Raw genomic sequence first — 17696 nt, 5'->3', positions numbered from 1 at the left:
CTCCAGCCGACGCTTGGCATTGCGCATGGTGGAAATGGAAACCCATTTCATGAAGATCCCGACGAACAGTTATTGTGCTGACGTTACTTCCAGAGGCAGTTTGGAACTCGATAGCGTTGCAACTCGCCGGTTCCGTTCTGTGAGCTTGTTTGGCCTACCACTTCGCTGCTGAGGCGTTGTTGCTCTTAGACATTTCCACTTCACAATAACAGCACTTACAGTTGGCCTCTCGAGTGTCGCAGCTGCCTAAGGCGTCACTACAGACCCGGGTTCGATCCCAAGTTGTCACACCCGGACGTGACTGGGAGACCCATGAGGCAGCGCACAATTGGACCAGTGTCGTCCGGGTTAGGGGAGGGTTTGGCCGGAAGGATTTCCTTGTCCCATCGCGCTCTAAAGAATCCTTGTGGCGGGCCAGGTACCTGCAAGCTGGCTTTGATCGCCAGCTGGAAAGTGTTTCCTCTGACACATTGGTGCGGCTGGCTTCCGGGTTAAGCGAGCAGTGTGTCAAGAAGCTGTGCGGCTTGGCTGGGTCTTGTTTCGGAGGACGCATGGCTCTCGACCTTCACCTCTCCCGAGCCCGTAGGGGAGATGCAGCAATGGGACAAGACTGTAACTACCAATTTGCTATCATGAAATTGGGGAGAAAAATCTGGTTAAAAGTACAACAAAAAATGTATATAAATAAAAGCACTTACAATTGACCAGAGAAGCTCTAGCAGGGCAGACATTTGACTAACTGACTTGTTGGAAAGGTGGCATCCTATGACGATGCCATGTTGAAAGTCACTGAGCTCTTCAGGAAGGCCATTCTACTGCCAATGTTTGTCTATGGAGATTGCATGGCAGTGTGCACGATTTTATACACCTGTCAGCATCAGGTGTGGCTGAAAGTAAAATCCACTCATTTGAAGGGGTGTTACACAAGTATGTGCATTTGGAATGTATAGTGAACATTATTGCTTTGTTCTAGGTCCGTGGATATGAGACCAGCTACTGCATTGACAGTATGGGCCACACCAACGGAGGCAACGTGGAGATTGGACCCTGTCACAGAATGGGTGGGAACCAGGTCCGAAAACCCTTTGTGTCATTTGGGATTAGAGACTTTATTTATTCCTAAACATTATTCCTCATTTACTGATAAAACACCTCTTGTAGCTTTTCAGGATAAATGAAGCCAACCAGCTCATGCAGTATGACCAGTGTTTGACCAAAGGACCAGACGGGTCGGCGGTGATCGTTACACACTGTAACATGAACGAGAACACAGAGTGGAGATACTTCAAGGTATGCAGCTGCATCTAACTTCATATATAAGAACCTCTTTAGATTGGTGCCATTGTTTCAATATATGATTGCTTCATAAGATGTGGTAAACAATTGGAAAGAGAATCCGCCCTTGTTACCAATACAGTATTATGAGTTTTTTTCCTATCACGCTACAGCTTGAGATGGTACTGCTGAACATAGCTTATTAGCATGTATGTGTGAGGGTATATGTAGTGTAAGCGAACTCACTGTTTCGTTTCCCTCCCAGGACCTCCACAGGTTCACCCACGTCCCCACGGGGAGGTGCCTGGACCGGTCGGACATCCTCCACAAGGTCTTCATCGCAGACTGTGACACCAGCAAAAGCACACAAAAGTGGGAGATGAACAATATTGTAGCGGTTTAAAGCTACGGCCCCACAGAGGGTATTTTACTCCAACTGGAACTCACTCGACAGGATAGGGCATCGAACACTGCACTTCAACTGTCTGCTGCATTGAGAGGTTGTGTACGTCCAAAATGGCACACTATTTCCCTATATAGTGCACTACTTCCAGAGCCCTATGGGCAGGGGCGTCAATTGTGTATGGCAGTCAACATACACCAACTATTTTAAAACGGGCTACTAAAGTCATTCCAATCCCCATTTAAATGGCAAATGCAGTTTAAGAGGGAATAGCTGGCAGGCCTCCGAGCGGGTGGGAAAGACGGGTGGGATAGAGCACATTGAGCTGAGGTAGCTTTTGTCTTAAAACAGTGTGGAGGTGGAAGATTGCTGTAGATGGCTATGAAACTGCACTTTTGACTTCACGTGGAACTCATTTTTAATCCTGGTGCCGAGCTAGTGCTTAGCAGCTACTTGCTGTATGACATGTTTGTAGAAAGTTAAGTCCCTTATTGACTGTGGGGAATGAAGCTACAACTAAGGTGATAATGAGTCAATTTTGCTTGTTTTCGCTGTCTCCAAATAGCTTTTTAGTTTAAATTTTGTAGGTTTAGCTGAAATGACGGCCCTGGTCAAAACCAATGCACTATATGGGGGATACTGTGCTCTCTCAACCATGTCCCACGGAAGATACTCCTCCGTACACACACTTGGATAATGGGCCTTTTTTCAGTTGTAGATGTTTACACGTTCTTGCTCTCTTCTCTCGATCTTTACATCTTATTGGGGTCTTTGGGCTATTACTCAGGGGTCTGAGAATTTTTCTAACTTTAAAAAAACATTGGTGGAGGATTCATTAATCAATGTGCAGAATTGAACATTCAACAATTCAAAACCACTTCTAGTAGTCGTGTAATAAACTGCCCACTAGCTAGGGTTTTAAGAATACTATGTTTTTGAAAACTGCAATGGATTATAACCTGGTCTCAGATCTGTTTGTACAATGACCCATAGGTGTTTAATTGGCAAGAAAGCACAAACAGATCTGGGACCAGGCTAGATGGATAAGTCCACTCATGAATCATGGTTAAGAATGAACACTGGATGTTTTGAAAGGACTTACTACTTCAATGATGTTGGTCTTAGGCACAGTGAAATTCCAAAAGCTTGTATTTAACATGTTGGCTCTAACTGGTGAATTTCAAATGGCTATATAAAGAAAGGGTTTGTGTTTTTATTGTTTTTTTATATATATTTCCAGCTTGCTATGTAAATGTTGAATGATGACTGCAAAGCAACCAATTTGTTCAAAGCAAAATTATGAAAATGTGTTTTCTTTGGGGTATGTGATATGTATGCATTTTTTATAATGTAAATAGGTTTATTTCTAAAACAGCGCTATGCAGTGAGCCTTGGATGAAGGTGTACATATACTAACTTATAAAAAAATATTGGCTCGAACTGTACTCATGGCAATAAATTGAACCTTTTTACCAATGACTTTTGCCCCTTTTCCTTTGAAATTACAATTTTATAGAGAAATGTGTATTTCTCCAAGTTGCATAATAGGGGCCTTTTTTATTGCGCTCAATTGCAGCGATAGGCCTAAGGTATTCATGTCTCTTTTGAACCTTCAACCTTGTGTTCAGGTCTGATTACACGAAATCCAATGTCTATAGCTAAATCCCCCAGATTTTGGGGTCCTCACCCCTCCCCCAGATAACATACAAATGAGACCGTGTTTATCTATCCAAAAGAAAATGCCTCAACCCTGTCTGGCCATGTCAACCACTCCAACTGCAGTAGATTTGAGACATGCATTTCCCTCAGACCATCTGTGCCCTATTGACTTGTTAGCTGGTAACCACAAGGTCTACAACCAAAGGTGAAAGTCAACCTTACAGCGAGCTAGTCTGATCGGGGGGCAGGTAACCGAAAGGTTGCAAGATCGAATCCCCGAGCTGACATGGTAAAAATCTGTCGTTCTGCCCCTGAACAAGGCAGTTAACACACTGTTCCTAGGCCATCATTGAAAATAAGAATTTGTTCTTAACTGACCTACCTAGCTAAATACAGGTAAAACTCCATTTCTACGATTTTACAGTTCATAAGGAAATCAATCAGTTGAAATAAATGCATTTCACGACTGGGAGTACAGATATGCATCGGTTGGTCAGTATACCTTAAGGGCATGGATCAGAAAACCAGTTAGTATTTGATGGGAGTACGCAGGCCATGGAAGAACTGGAACTGTGTACAGATCCTTGCATGTTCAAATATGGCACGATAATGTGCATTCAAATTACCATTGATAAATGCAGTTCATTGGCTGTAGCTTATGCCTGCCCATAACTCAGCAAACCCCTTTCCCACGAGGGGTTGCTAGACTTGGTATGCTGACAGGAATGCCCAACTGCACATTTGAGCAGCCTTTAATGTAGTTTAATTGGCTTAATATGCCACATGACAGGTGGATGGATTCTTGGCAAAGGAGAAATGCTCCTTCACTGGGTGGTAGAGAAATACAAAATTAGCTTTTATTTCAGCTCATGAAACCCAACATGTTGCATTTATTTTGTTCAGTATACTTCATGAATTGCCTGAGTATTAAGCTATACCATTGAAGTTTTAGTGCAATTTAATAGGTCACTACCTTGAAACTAGTAGCTAACCAACAGAGTACATTTGGCTACTTTTACACAGCCAATTCAGATATTTTCTACCACGTGGGCTTTTAAATTATCAGATCTAAAAAGACCAGTTAGTGGGGTTTCTGAATTGGACTAGTTGTCTAATCACACCCCTAATCTAAACTTGTCAACAAGGCAAGGAAGTTATTCAATATACAAAACAAATTTTTATTATAAAAAGAAATCATTCTACACTGAAACTCCACATTAAAAATGGGTCACAAACGTCTACACATTTTCTTGCATTTCTTAAAAACGGCAGTGGAAACGATATCAATATAGGGCGGAAAAGAACATGCCACCATCCAAAGACAAAACAAGCAGTGCTTTGAGAATAAGAGCTGTTCATTTACAAGACAGCACAATATGACCCCTGTATGCATTATTGCAGCCATTGCACATTACTGTACATGTTCTGAAAAATCCAAAATGCTATAAATGTTACATTTTAAGGTTCACATTGTTTTGCAAATACTCCAGCTCAAGTTTCCAGGCAGTTTAGTCGTCATCCTCGTCATCATCCTCTTCCTCATCATCATCCTCCTCTTCGTCATCATCGTCGTCGTCATCATCATCCATGGGCGCTGCCTTCTTGCCAACAGCTGGCCTGCCGGGGCCACTCTTAGCAGTTGCACCTGCGCCTCCCTTAGCCTTGTAGGCAGCAACATCCTACAACAAACAATTCAGTTAACAAAAATTGACTTTATTTTCGTGACCGGTCTCCTACAACGGTTCTAGTCAGTAATGATAAGTGACAGTTGAAGGGGTTCTGGAGTGGACCTTACCTTCTCATACTTCTCCTTCAGCTTGGCGGCCTTTGCTTCGTGTGGCTGCTTGTCTTTGGGAGTCTGCTTGCCCCACAGCAAACCCAGCTGCTTGGCAATGTCTCCAATGCCCATGCCTGGGTTATCAGCCTTGATTCTTCCACGGTGTTCAGCACAGAACACGAAAAATGCAGAACTATCGGGGATAGAATGTTGAGAACACATTTAGTTCCAAAATCGGAACATTACTCTACAGAAATCGATACAGTTGTATAAGTGGAGTACTTACGGTGGCCTCTTGGGGGCATTGGGGTCCTTCTTTCTCTTTCCTGCTGCCTTAGATCCCTTGGGGGGCACATAACCCTTCATGTCCTTGTCATAACGGACTTTGTCACCCTTGGCCATGTCCTCAAACTTCACCTTCTCTTTTGCAGACATGGTCTGGAAAAGGGAAAAACTTCATTAGTCACACCACTCATTGAAGCATCCATGTTGCGGACAAATCCCCACCATTTGATACATTGATTTGCTAACTGTTTCGTCAGCACGCTTTGCCCCGCCCCTTGCCCCCCGGAAAAAACAACTTTTACATGGCGGCCGCTCAGTCAGAACTTACCCTCCACCTCTCTGAACATTTCTTTGAGAACTCGGAAAAGTTCACTGAAGTTCCTGGGTGTTTTTTCTTGTGTTCTTCCCGGCACGTCGCAACAAAGAACGCATAGGAAGAAGTCTTTCCCTTCGGCTTATTAGGATCTTTACCCGGCATGGCTGCTATATTCTGAAAAGGGGGGAAAAAAATATTAAGCAAAAATTGAATAAAATCTCAATATATAAATAACGTTAAAGGTATGTATTCGGATGGTACCACCGAGTAAACGAGCCACAAACCACTCCACGGACAATCCAAGGACGCGAAACCGCGCTAATCCGATTGAGTTCCTGCTTCATTGTGGCTACAAGGCTAGGACAATAAGCGTCCCTCCATTTTGTTTCCCGCCTAAACCAAGTCTCCCAAAAAATGCAATAAGTAGGATCAAATCATTTATTCGTTGATAAATTAGTCATCAGAATGATACCCGTTAGTCATAAATAAACACCGAAAGGTTACCTAAACCATTTCTGCAAGGCTGATCAAAGTTGGTCTAGGAACGACGCTAGCTAGGCTAGCGCAATGGCAGCAAGTATGGAATGCATCGTGCAACATCGCCAACTACCTAGCACGATGTTAGCATGTTATGTCTGAAAGAAGTATTTTCTGGGCGGAAAACATTTTTAAAGTGTTCCTTATCATACTGAACATTCTTGGCTACGACCAGAACAATACATTATTTAAAAATGTGTTACGGCATCAAGTTAGCCAGCTAAATAGCAACTGCATCACAGCGCGCGCTTCACAACTTCGCTGGCTTAGTTGAGTAAAATAAGTTTACAACATATATTCTTCAGTAAGCATTTCAGAGGTTTTTTCTTAAGTTCAAAAGCATTCCAAAAACAAACTTTACATGTAGAAAATCACGAAAGATTTGATAGGCGTAGAAGTTACCTTACTCACCTATTATCCAGCCACACAAATACAATGAGTGCCAATGTAAAGTCCTTCCCACTGTTTTGTGAGTGGGAGACAGTTCGCACAAACTTGATTAAATGTTTTTAGAGCTCCTCCCGCTTGTCATATACGGTTGGCTGAAATTACGCATTCAATTTGAATCTGGGACCCAGGGCATGAACGGTGTTTGGATTGGCTGAAGGTCTATATTTTGAGACTATCATGGTTGTCTGTGGCGGCTCAATGGCAAACTCATGTGATTGGCCGGAGTGGGGATTTAAAATAGACGGCGCCAAAACCCTAAACGCTTTGAAGGGGGTTGGTTATGTGTTGAATGCCCGTTCCCACCAAGATCATTGGGACGTCCCTACCTTAACCTTAAACCTTACCTATTAACCTACCGTAACTATTTAAAATGTTAACTGCAATGGGCCTGGTAGTGACGACCCAAGGATCATATTAACAGGACCCGTTGCCACTGCTAGCCTGTCAGATAATTTAGGAAACAATAGAAATTAGATAGAAACAGTTATTGGTGAAAATAAAAACACAAAATTAAGCCAATCTTATTTGAGCAACAACATGCGCAGAAATTTGAGATCCATGTTATTTGCGTTGCATATTTAAATCTATGTATTCATGTAAAGGTGTAAAACGTTTTCAATATTTCAGACAGTGTTACAACGTTACTACAGAAAGACCCCACACAGCCATACGTTTTGCCTGAGCTCTTATAAATGCTCAAATGTTTCCATGTGCAAGTGTCCATCTAGCCAGTCAGAAATGTAAAAGCAAGCTCCACCATAACCGTAGAACAAGAGCACAAAGGCTAGCAGGGGAACAGCTGTCAGCTGCGTGCAGATGCGACCCCAGTGTGCTCCCACGCTTTGTGTTGTACTACCGAGCCGCAGACACTGTAGCGATGTAAAGCCACGCCACGCGACTGAAGCTTTTGTTTTCCAACAGTCTTAAATCAGGATATCATTGCAATATTGGCCGAGTAGTAGCTTTATATAGCCTAGTTAAGCCTATAGCCTAGCCTAGCCTATTGTTGCAGCCTGGTCTCATAGACTAGACGTAACATAGTATATGTAAATCCGGATTACTCAAATTGGTATGATGTTTCTTTTGATATGCTTACATAAGCACATTTTTGCTTATGGCAAAAATGGGTAGGGTATAATGCCTAAGTCTAGCAACTCACAAAAGGTTGTGAGTTTGAATCTCATCATGGATAACTTCAGCATTTTCGCTAATTAGCAACTTTTCAACCATGTACTACTTTTTAGCTACTTTGCAACTACTTAGCATGTTAGCTAACCCTTCCCCCAAACTTAACCTTAAAACCCTTTTAGCTAACCCTAACTTTAACCTAACTCCTAAACGAAACCCTAACCCCTAGCTTAGCTAACGTCAGCCAACTAGCTAACATTAGCCACCTTGCCACCTAGCTAGAATGCATAGCATATCATATGCTTTACTAATTCATAACATATTGTATGTTTCACATATTAATTTCACAAATTCGTAACATATTGTACGTTTGCATTTGTTAAATATAATATGAATTGTAACGTGTAACAAATCATACAAAATGGGTGATGGACATCCACAAATTAATACATACCATACCAAAATAACAATTCATACCAAATAGAGGGTACAAAATAATACGTAATGCTCTGAGACCAGGTTGCAGCCAGCATGATAATTTTCCCCTAATCAATCAGTGCAGCAATCAATACTACACAAGTATGTCTATTCTCACAAACTGATGTACATTATCACATAATCAATGTGTGTTTGCTAGCTACTGTTACCATGTCCTTAGCTGCAATTTCAGATAGACCTATTAGGCAACATACTTGAGCTATTTTGATGCATCAGCAATAAATGTACCCATTTTATAACTAATTAGTCCAGGTGTGTGGCGAGCTCGAGCTTGGTGGTCAATTGTTGTGGTCAGCTTTCTAGATTTACTACATTAAAGTAGTAGTCCAATGTCTAAATCATTTATGGAGAACTTCTCCTTGCTCTACACTCTTAGAAACTAGGTGGTAGCCTACACAATTACAACCTGAAGTGACTTTTTTCGTAGCGGGTTAGGATAATTTATTCAGTAGGTCAGGAGAATTAAGATAGCAGTTTAGGGGATTCAGGACAGGTTAGAAAAAGGGTTGGAGTTAGCTATAATGCTCTGCTAACCAGTTATGCTTTTGAAAAGTAACTTCCGGTCATAGCTGTACTCCATCAAGCCACAACTCTGCTTCATTCCTCCTGTTCTGTTTTGCTTTCTCACAGCCAGGGCCTCAGCAGAACTGGAGCAGTTCAGCTCAAACCGGTTTAAGTGTGTCAGGAGGAGAAAAAGTAAACAGAGTTGTTGGGGTTGTATGTCAAGATTTATTGCCTTTTCTCCTGCAGGCCTCAGCTGCTCAAGTGTCAATGAGGCTGAGCGTCCATGTTGCCACTATGTTGAATGCCGCCATAGCAGCTGCACTTGGAGAGGAAGATTCCTAGAAGGTCCAAGGATCTCCCAGTACAGTAAAGTTTTTTATTCTCATTCCATAGCACCAAAATAGTAGTATGCTTATGACATAGTAGGCCCTTGTTTACGCTTGCCAACAAGTGACTCATGTTAATTATAATTAGGTTGGTCCTATTTCACACATGTACAAATTTGCTTTTTGCATATCCCATTCCCCCCGAGTCACCCTTGGATCGTGGGGTCACAGCCAAGGATAAGCCATTATTGATGGCAACCTTGGAGCAATTAGGGTTAAGTGCCTTGCTCAAGGGCACAGACAGATTTTTTTATCTAGTCGGCACAGGGATTCAAACCAGTGACCTTTCGATTACTGGCCTAACACTCTTAACCGATAGGCTACCTGCCACCCCAGAGGCCTACACCAGTAGCTGGGCAAATTGGAAAGTCACAATTAAGCACTGTAAAAAAAAATTGACAGAGGTGAATTTGTGGCTAACCTATAGTAAATGTGGACAAATAGCATACCAAATGGTTAGATATCAAATGAAAGATAAGGCCACAAGACAAAAGATGTAAAGTAGATGCTCAAGTTTTCCTTTCTAGCCTCACCAACACAGCCGTTCTCACCCAGCCCCATAGTAAAAACACATAGCCTCACAAGCAAAAGGAGCTGACAAGACCATCAGCATTAGCATAAAACTGTAAGCCCCCCAGTTGTTTACCAATGAGCCCAACTGACAAAACACCCTTTCACATACTCACAGGACCCGAGGACCTATTCACACTGGATCCTCATTGTGGGAAGCAGATGACTTTATCCACAGGGTGTCAAACATAGGTATTAAAGGTGGCAGGAGAGTGCAGGCTCGATTCCTCTCCAATTACCATCTTCAGTGCTGAGTTTTTCGCACGAGTTACATTGCAAACAGTGGATTGATTTGTCTCAACTTGTATATGATTTTAGACATAGGGAAAAAACAGGATAGCAGTTTATGGGTGGTTTATGTGTGTTGACTTTGAACTGAGGACTGAAGTAGTGAAGTACTTTGGGCTCCCGAGTGGCGCAGCGGTCTAAGGCACTACATCTCAATGCTTGAGGCGTCACTACAGACACCCTGGTTCCAATTGGGAGTTCCATAGGGCGGCGAACAACAGGACCAGAGTCATCCGGGTTTGGCCGGTGTAGACCGTCATTGTAAATAAGAATTTGTTCTATATTGACTTGCCGAGTTAAATAAAGGTAAAAAAATATCTACATTAATATATATATAATGGTGAGATGCATTTGTGCGATTTGACATCCTTCACTGTGGGCCTATTCTACAGTTACTGGAATCTATTATCAGTGACTGAGAATAACAGTGAATCCGTGAATAAATCTTATCCACTCAAGAGCCTTAATTCAGTTTGTTTACATAGAGCAGTAGAACAATCTCTTCTAATTACAACAATATGAATCAGTGATGTTTTGCAACTGACTGACAAAAGCAAGTTTATCAACAACAAACTGAAACATAACAAGCTCACAAAGGAAACATGAGGAAACCTACGGTGGTTTCATAATACAACAAGTAAGTCCTGCAGGCAAAATAACACTCAAACCGATCTGTTTATGAATATTCTCACATACAGTGTTGTAATTGACACAAAATCATTGGATAAGTACAGGGAGATGTCATGGAGCAGTAGAACAACTTGTTTAAACAGCTCCACCAGTCTAGGTGATCTGTAAGTGCTATGTTATTCACATTTGAGTCATTTAGCAGACACTCTGATCCAGAAGGACTTACAGTTAGTTAGGCCTAGTAACACACACAGTACTATAATCCTTTTGCAAAGAAATGTACAATACAGTTGAACAGCCTACTTGTTTCAGCCATGTAAAATCATGCTTCATAGGCTCATCACAACATCACATTTTATGATCCTGCTGACATTTATGGCATTTAATAGCCTTGAATATAAAATGGAATGTCTCTCACAAATGGCATACTATTAACTATTGAATAATATTTTTGGATGTGCAACAACTCAATATAAAGGCACACTCGTGGTATTACTGTACTACAACTATCTGTTTACGTTTGGGTGTAGATAATGGGGAGTGTCACATCATTGCGAATGCCAAATGAAGGGTCTGCCAAGTCAGATATACAAGTGTTGAACTGTAGCATGGCAAAGGAGGGACACTGGTTGCATTTATTGAATTGTTTTCACAGATACTAAATGTGCTGTATTTGAGACTGAAAATAATGCATTTTATTTGTAGGCCCAAGTATTGTGAAAGATGGGCCTCTTTTTTTTCAGCTTCAAAGCTTGTGCTTTTATTTTAGCTCCAGCCTTTCTGAACTTGTCGTTGTTGTAGCTGTCTCCAAGTGAAGAATGAAATGCATGTCATTCTGTAGTCCGGAATGGATGGGCCCATCCCCCTTGGCCCCATTTACTCTTTACTCTTGTTTTAATTCAGAAGATTGCACCGTCCGTGGTCACTGTCCATTCAAACGACTGATGGCTCAGATGGTTTTGCATGGAATTATAAAGGAGATTTTGGGTCCAAAGAAGACATCCCTGGAACAACATGAAAAATAAAAACATGTGTTTAGTAGTTTGCCCTATTAGCCTGGAATCCAAGACTATGGTAAACTGTCTATGACTTTCTAGTGGATGGACCATGTGATTCAGGAGAGAATGGCCTAGTTAATGAAGGAAGCATCTAGTCAAGAATGGCATTTTTTTCAAGTGATAACCTGATCAACTGTGATTGCAAACTGACAAGCTCCGTGTATCTGTTTGATTTCCAGGCATATAGTGCCTCTTTAAAGGAAAAACACTTCTCTGTAGTCAACAGCTGACTAAAAACAGCCAAAATGCATAGGCCTAGCCATAGCGTATTTGCATTACACGAGCAAAGGCCATGATGTAAAAACAGCACAAATGACCTTTTAACTGACCAGTGAAACAAAAGTCAACTCCACATCACAGCTCACTGCAAGGCAGCACACGTGCCTGCCTGTATTAATAGGTGGCTTATGATAATCACAATGTAGGCAGTGTTCACTGGGCAGCCTGTGACTGGATCCAATTCGTTCCCAACTATAATTGCCCGCCGGCCTCCATTCGGCCTCCAGTGCACATAACAGCACCACAGAGCCATCCACTGTTCCAGAACTGTATTAACATAGACTGAATATGTGTGCTGAACATGGGCGCCGCCTACTGGCGGATAATGGAATTGCTGTACCTTGGGCAGCAGAGGAGCTCACTGAAGTTACAGTAGCACACCATGTCGCATTTGTTCCCCTCCCAGAAATGGTTCTGCAGGGAATCGATGGGTCGCATGGTCGCAACTCCGTTGGAGATGCCAACATTGCGACAGTCCCTGTCCTTCAAGACTTTCTTGTAGCAGGACCAGCGGTTTGATGGAATGGCCTCGCTGCCCATTGCCAACAGTCCAACCAAGAGAATTGCAGCAATGAGTAGTGCCTTCATTTTGATCAAGCTGTAAATAGGACGACATAATGTATATAATTGGTTAGAATGTCTCCAAAGTCACCCCAGTCATTAATATATAAATACATTTTAACATTAACTACAAATCCAACCCACAAAAAAATGTATTCCCGTTGGGGCCATAAGCAGGGTCTGAGTTTTAGTAAGGTCCAGAGGGGGTGGAGGGACATTTTTTGAAAGTTTATATTGCATTTCTATCAAATAAAACAAATCTAAAATGCTATTTGGAGGATAGCAAATACAGACAAATATGTACCCAGCCATTATCACATTGGTTGCTGTAGCTTCATTTACCTCAGTTGATCAACAAAACACGTAGCCTATTAGATCTACAATTTGCCACTACACATTAACTCAGCACCGAGATGAAAAACTTCAATATGTACAGAGGGATCTGTTAGAATATTTATTTATTTACAAAACGCAAACAAATATGTTTGCTTTACATAACTTTTTATTGCAATGTCCTGCAATTCTACACATTTTGTTATGGGCTGTGCAGCTTAAAAGCTAATTTCCTGCAATTGGATACATTTTGCCATGACTTATGCCATGTTAAAGATGTAAAGTCCCACGCATAGAGGACCTGCGTGGTTCTGGTACCGGTTCCGAACGATACGTTCGCTTATAAAATCGACCTGTGGACACCGTAGATCAAAATGGCTTGCATCGAGCGGTAACGCGGGTTCATAACGACTCATTAGTGTATCTCTTCCGCCTGTGTGATTTAGGACAGAGAGGAAGAGGAATAGAGATGCCCAACTCGGCGGAAAGATGTCTCCTTTCAGTAGGTGGCGTTTTTTCGTTGTTTCGCCCACCAAGCAAAGAGTTTTTGTATGGTAGTCAATGAGAGAGTGTTGAATTTGGTAAACCAAAAATTTGCTACGGTAGGTTTATTTCATCCAATAATAGTTTCCGAATGGTTAAATTGTTACGAGTGTATTGATATAAGCAGGGCACGTGACATCCCGGCAATTTTGAGAAAAAACACTTTATATGGGTGTTGTCTCGAGATGGCTATGCATATTCATTACATGAGGCCAGTAGTGTAGCGTCTATCTCCATTGAATACAGGCAGTTGACGTCGAATTTTCAAAAGAGATTACAATAATTAGATGTATCCACCAATCCAAATAAATAATAGGCGGGATCTAGACAGCACACCGTACCGCTTCGTTGACAACATTGTCAAGACAGCGAGACATGTATATCCATAATCTTCGTTTATGATGTGAAATCTGACACCACTTGAAGCTGGGACGTCCCTCCTACCATTTAATTCGCTCTTCCGACTGTCCATCAACTCCTGACTAAACCATACATCACAGCCGCTGACAAAGCACATGCCTTAAAATCCTGACATCGTAGCGCAACAGGATATAGTGGTTTTGTCGCTCGAGCACATTCAGAGATCGATTTATAACCAACTTTATTACAGTAATATAAAAAGATTCATCGTTTTTAAACAAAAAACACATTTTGTTTGTCCTAGACAGACAATAGTAAGATGAAAGGCGAGTTCAGGAAGCCAAGCTAGAGGCCGCTTCACAGCGGTGGGGGCAGACGTTTTGATCAAGAGAGACCTGCATATTTTATCTAATACTAGACATACAAATATGTATTTTACAGTTATAAGGAAGGTGAAATCTTATAGTTATTATTTTTATAATTTCATTATAGTATATTTCAAGCGTTATTCATACAGTTTTGTTGAATAGGAAATACATACAAAATAAGAATCATATTTTTACTTGTGCACTTGAGCTTGTGTCCTCAAAAGTGACTACACCTCAGCAATTTATAACTATTTTTATCAGAAAGGTGAGATTTCAACCTTTCTTGGAGTAGGCAGCATTACTTATGGCCCTCATGATAAATAATTTGTTTTGGTGATTACGTAGATTACATTTTAGATTACATTTATTAAGAGATATGATATCTGAGTGAGCGTGATTAATAAAATCAATGGGGGCCCCCTGGAGGTCAGGGTCCCTGGGCACGTAATTCAGCCATGATTACTAAAAGTTAAAATACTTAGCTAGACTAATTTGACTAATTTACCAATCTTCAAAATGTTAACTGATATGGACTAATTGAGTGACTGAATTGTTAGGTTAGATTACTCGTTGGTTATTACTGCATTGTCGGAACTAGAAGCACAAGCATTTCGCTACACTCGCATTAACATCTGCTAACCATGTGTATGTGACAAATACATTTGATTTGATTTGACTGCTTGAGTGACTGTCAGTGAGTGACTGTCAGTGAGTGACATATACGAAGAGGAAAACTGCTGATGCACAACCAAATTTAGAAAATTCACCAATTGTACAATTCTAACCCTCAACAGTAAGTTGAGACTCTGTCTTCTTTGTGAGCAACTCCACTATAGATTTGGCCTTGTGTTTTAGGTTATTCTCCTGCTGAAAGGTGAATTCAGCTCCCGGTGTCTGGTGAAAAGCAGACAGAACAAGGTTTTCCTCTAGGATTTTTCCTGTGCTTAGCTCCATTCCGTTTCTTTTTATCCTGAACCCCCCCTCCCAATTCTTAACTATTACAAGCACACCCATAACATGACCGAATCAAATGAAATACAATTTTGCGCCCCAATACAATAGGTGTAGACCTTACAGTGAAATGCTTACTTATGAGACCATAACCAACAATGCAGTTAAAAAATAATACAGATGACAGAACAATTTCCAAACGCATGAACGTACCACGTACAACGCAGGACCTTGTGAAGATGCTGGAGGAAACAGGTACAAAAGTATCTATATCCACAGTAAAAATGAGTCCTATATTGACATAACCTGAAAGGCCACTCAGCAAGGAAAAAGACACTTCCAAAACCGCCATAAAAAAGCCAGTGTGCAAGCAAGGAGGTCTACAAACCTGACTCGGTTACACCAACTCTGTCAGGAGGAATGAACCAAAATTCACCCAACTTATTGTGGGAAGCTTGTGGAAGGCTACCCAAAATGTTTGACCCAAGTTAAACAATTTAAAGGCAATGCTACCAAATACTAATTGAGTGTACGTAAACTTCTGACCCACTGGGAATGTGATTAAAGAAATACAAGCTGAAATAAACAATTCTCTCTACTATTATTCTGACATTTCACATTCTTAAAATAAAGTGGTGATCCTAACTGATCTAAGACAGGAATCTTTACTAGGATTAAATGTCAGGAATTGTGAAAAACTGAGTTTAATGTATATCTAAGGTGTATGCAAACTTCTGACTTCAACTGTACGTGTATGTAGAGTTATTAAAGTGACTATGCATAGATGATAACAACAGAGAGTAGAAGCGATGTAAAGGGGGGGGGGGGGGGGGGTGCAATGCAAATAGTCTGGGAAGCCATTTGATTAGATGTTCAGGAGTCTTATGGCTTGGGGGTGGAAGCTGTTTAGAAGCCTCTTGGACCTAGACTTGGCACTCCGGTACCACTTGCCATGCAGTAGCAGGGAGAACAGTCTATGACTACGGTGGCTGGAGTCTTTGACCATTTTTAGGGCCTACCTCTGACACCGCCTGGTATAGAGTTTCTGGATGGCAGGAAGCTTGGCCCCAGTGATGTACTGGGCCGTTCGCACTACCCTCTGTCATGCCTTGCGGTCAGAGGCCGAGCAGTTGCCATACCAGGCAGTGATGCAACCAGTTAGGATGCTCTCGATGGTGCAGCTGTAGAACCTTTTGAGGATCTGAGGACCCATGCCAAATCTTTTCAGTCTCCTGAGGGGGAATAGGTTTTGTCGTGCCCTCTTCATGACTGTGTGCTTGGACCATGTTAGTATGTTGGTGATGTGGACACCAAGGAACTTGAAGCTCTCAACCTGCTCCACTGCAGCCCTGTCAATGAGAATAGGGGGTGTGCTCACTCCTCTTTTTCCTGTAGTCCACAATCATCTCCTTTGTCTTGATCACGTTGAGGGAGAGGTTGTTGTCCTGGCACCACACGGCCACGTCTCTGACCTCCTCCCTATAGGCTGTCTCGTCGTTGTCGGTGATTAGGCCTACCACTGTTCTGTCATCGGCAAACTTAATGATGGTGCTGGAGTCGTGCCTGGTCATGCAGTCATGAGTGAAAAGGGAGTACAGACGAAGACTGAGCACGCACCCCTGAGGGGCCCCTGTGTTGAGGATCAATGTGGCGGATGTGTTGTTACTTACCCTTACCACCTGGGGGCGGCCCATCAGGAAGTTCAGGATCCAGTTGTAGAAGGAGATGTTTAGTCCCAGGGTCCTTAGCTTATTGATGATCTTTGAGGGCACTATGTTGTTGAACGCTGAGCTGTAGTCAATGAATAGCATTCTCACATGGGTGTTCCTTTTGTCCAGGTGGGAAAGGGCAGTGTGGAGTGCGATAGAGATTGCATCATCTGTGGATCTGTTGGGGCGGTATGCAAATTAGTGTGGGTCTAGGGTTTCTAGGATAATGGTGTTGATGTGAACCATGACCAGCCTTTTAAAGCACTTTATGGCTACAGACGTGGGTGCTATGGGTTGGTAGTCATTTAGGCAGGTTACCTTAGTGTTCTTGGGCACAGGCCCTGTGGTGGTCTGCTTAAAACATGTTGGTATTACAGACTCGGACAGGGAGTGGTTGAAAATGTCAGTGAAGGTACTTGCCAGTTGGTCAGCGCATGCTCGCAGTACATGTCCTGGTAATCCATCTGGCCCTGCGGCCTTGTGAATGTTGACCTGTTTAAAGGTCTTACTCAGATTATCTGCGGAGAGCGTGATCACACAGTCTTCCGGAACAGCTGGTGCTCTCATGCATGTTTCAGTGTTATTTGCCTCGAAGCGAGCATAGAAGTAGTTTAGCTTGTCTTGTAGGTTCGTGTCACTGGCCAGCTCTGGGCTGTGCTTCCCTTTGTAGTCTGTAATGGTTTGCAGGCCCTGCCACATCCGGCGAGCGTCAGAGCCGGTGTAGTACGATTCGATCTTAGTCCTGTATTGATGCTTTGCCTGTTTGATGGTTGGTCGCAGGATTTCTTATAAGCTTCTGGGTTAGAGGGGCGGCAGAGTAGCCTAGTG

The 17696-nt window shown here is 42.2% G+C and overlaps 3 protein-coding genes across 5 annotated transcripts in view; 1 reads left to right on the top strand and 2 right to left on the bottom strand.

Annotated features, from left to right (window-relative positions):
- The window catches only part of LOC139419002 (N-acetylgalactosaminyltransferase 7-like), a 30744-nt gene extending 27587 nt beyond the window's left edge, over positions 1 to 3157 (top strand). For both annotated transcript variants that reach the window (XM_071168809.1, XM_071168810.1), the window contains exons 10-12: positions 974 to 1072; positions 1162 to 1290; positions 1541 to 3157. In XM_071168809.1, the coding sequence (XP_071024910.1) occupies positions 974 to 1072; positions 1162 to 1290; positions 1541 to 1678 (366 nt within the window). In that variant the 3' untranslated portion in view covers positions 1679 to 3157. The remainder of the gene's footprint in view (positions 1 to 973; positions 1073 to 1161; positions 1291 to 1540) is intronic.
- A 1337-nt stretch (positions 3158 to 4494) lies between these two features.
- On the bottom strand, positions 4495 to 6753 carry LOC139418999 (high mobility group protein B2-like). Its single transcript, XM_071168805.1, has 5 exons — positions 6664 to 6753; positions 5728 to 5889; positions 5401 to 5552; positions 5133 to 5307; positions 4495 to 5016 (listed from the first exon to the last, which is right to left on the bottom strand). The coding sequence occupies exons 2-5, from the start codon at positions 5875 to 5877 to the stop codon at positions 4846 to 4848; spliced, it is 648 nt and encodes a 215-aa protein (XP_071024906.1). The 5' UTR covers positions 5878 to 5889; positions 6664 to 6753; the 3' UTR covers positions 4495 to 4845.
- A 3853-nt stretch (positions 6754 to 10606) lies between these two features.
- Positions 10607 to 17696, bottom strand: part of LOC139419001 (scrapie-responsive protein 1-like) — a 31138-nt gene continuing 24048 nt past the window's right edge. For both annotated transcript variants that reach the window (XM_071168808.1, XM_071168807.1), the window contains 2 exons: positions 12384 to 12641; positions 10607 to 11710 (listed from right to left, as the gene is read on the bottom strand). In XM_071168808.1, the coding sequence (XP_071024909.1) occupies positions 11656 to 11710; positions 12384 to 12641 (313 nt within the window). In that variant the 3' untranslated portion in view covers positions 10607 to 11655. The remainder of the gene's footprint in view (positions 11711 to 12383; positions 12642 to 17696) is intronic.

Source organism: Oncorhynchus clarkii, chromosome 10 (assembly GCF_045791955.1).
Source record: "Oncorhynchus clarkii lewisi isolate Uvic-CL-2024 chromosome 10, UVic_Ocla_1.0, whole genome shotgun sequence".
Taxonomy (NCBI): Eukaryota; Metazoa; Chordata; class Actinopteri; order Salmoniformes; family Salmonidae; genus Oncorhynchus; species Oncorhynchus clarkii.
Note: the sequence above shows the minus strand (reverse complement) of the source record. Positions and strands in the feature narration are given on the sequence as shown.

Coding starts and splice junctions, on each gene's coding strand:
- LOC139418999 (XM_071168805.1), bottom strand. CDS start 5,877: ATGCCGGGTAAAGATCCTAATAAGCCGAAGGGAAAGACTTCTTCCTAT. Junction 5,308..5,400: donor AATGCCCCCAAGAGGCCACC/GTAAGTACTCCA, acceptor TATCCCCGATAG/TTCTGCATTTTTCGTGTTCT. Junction 5,017..5,132: donor TGAAGGAGAAGTATGAGAAG/GTAAGGTCCACT, acceptor TGTTTGTTGTAG/GATGTTGCTGCCTACAAGGC.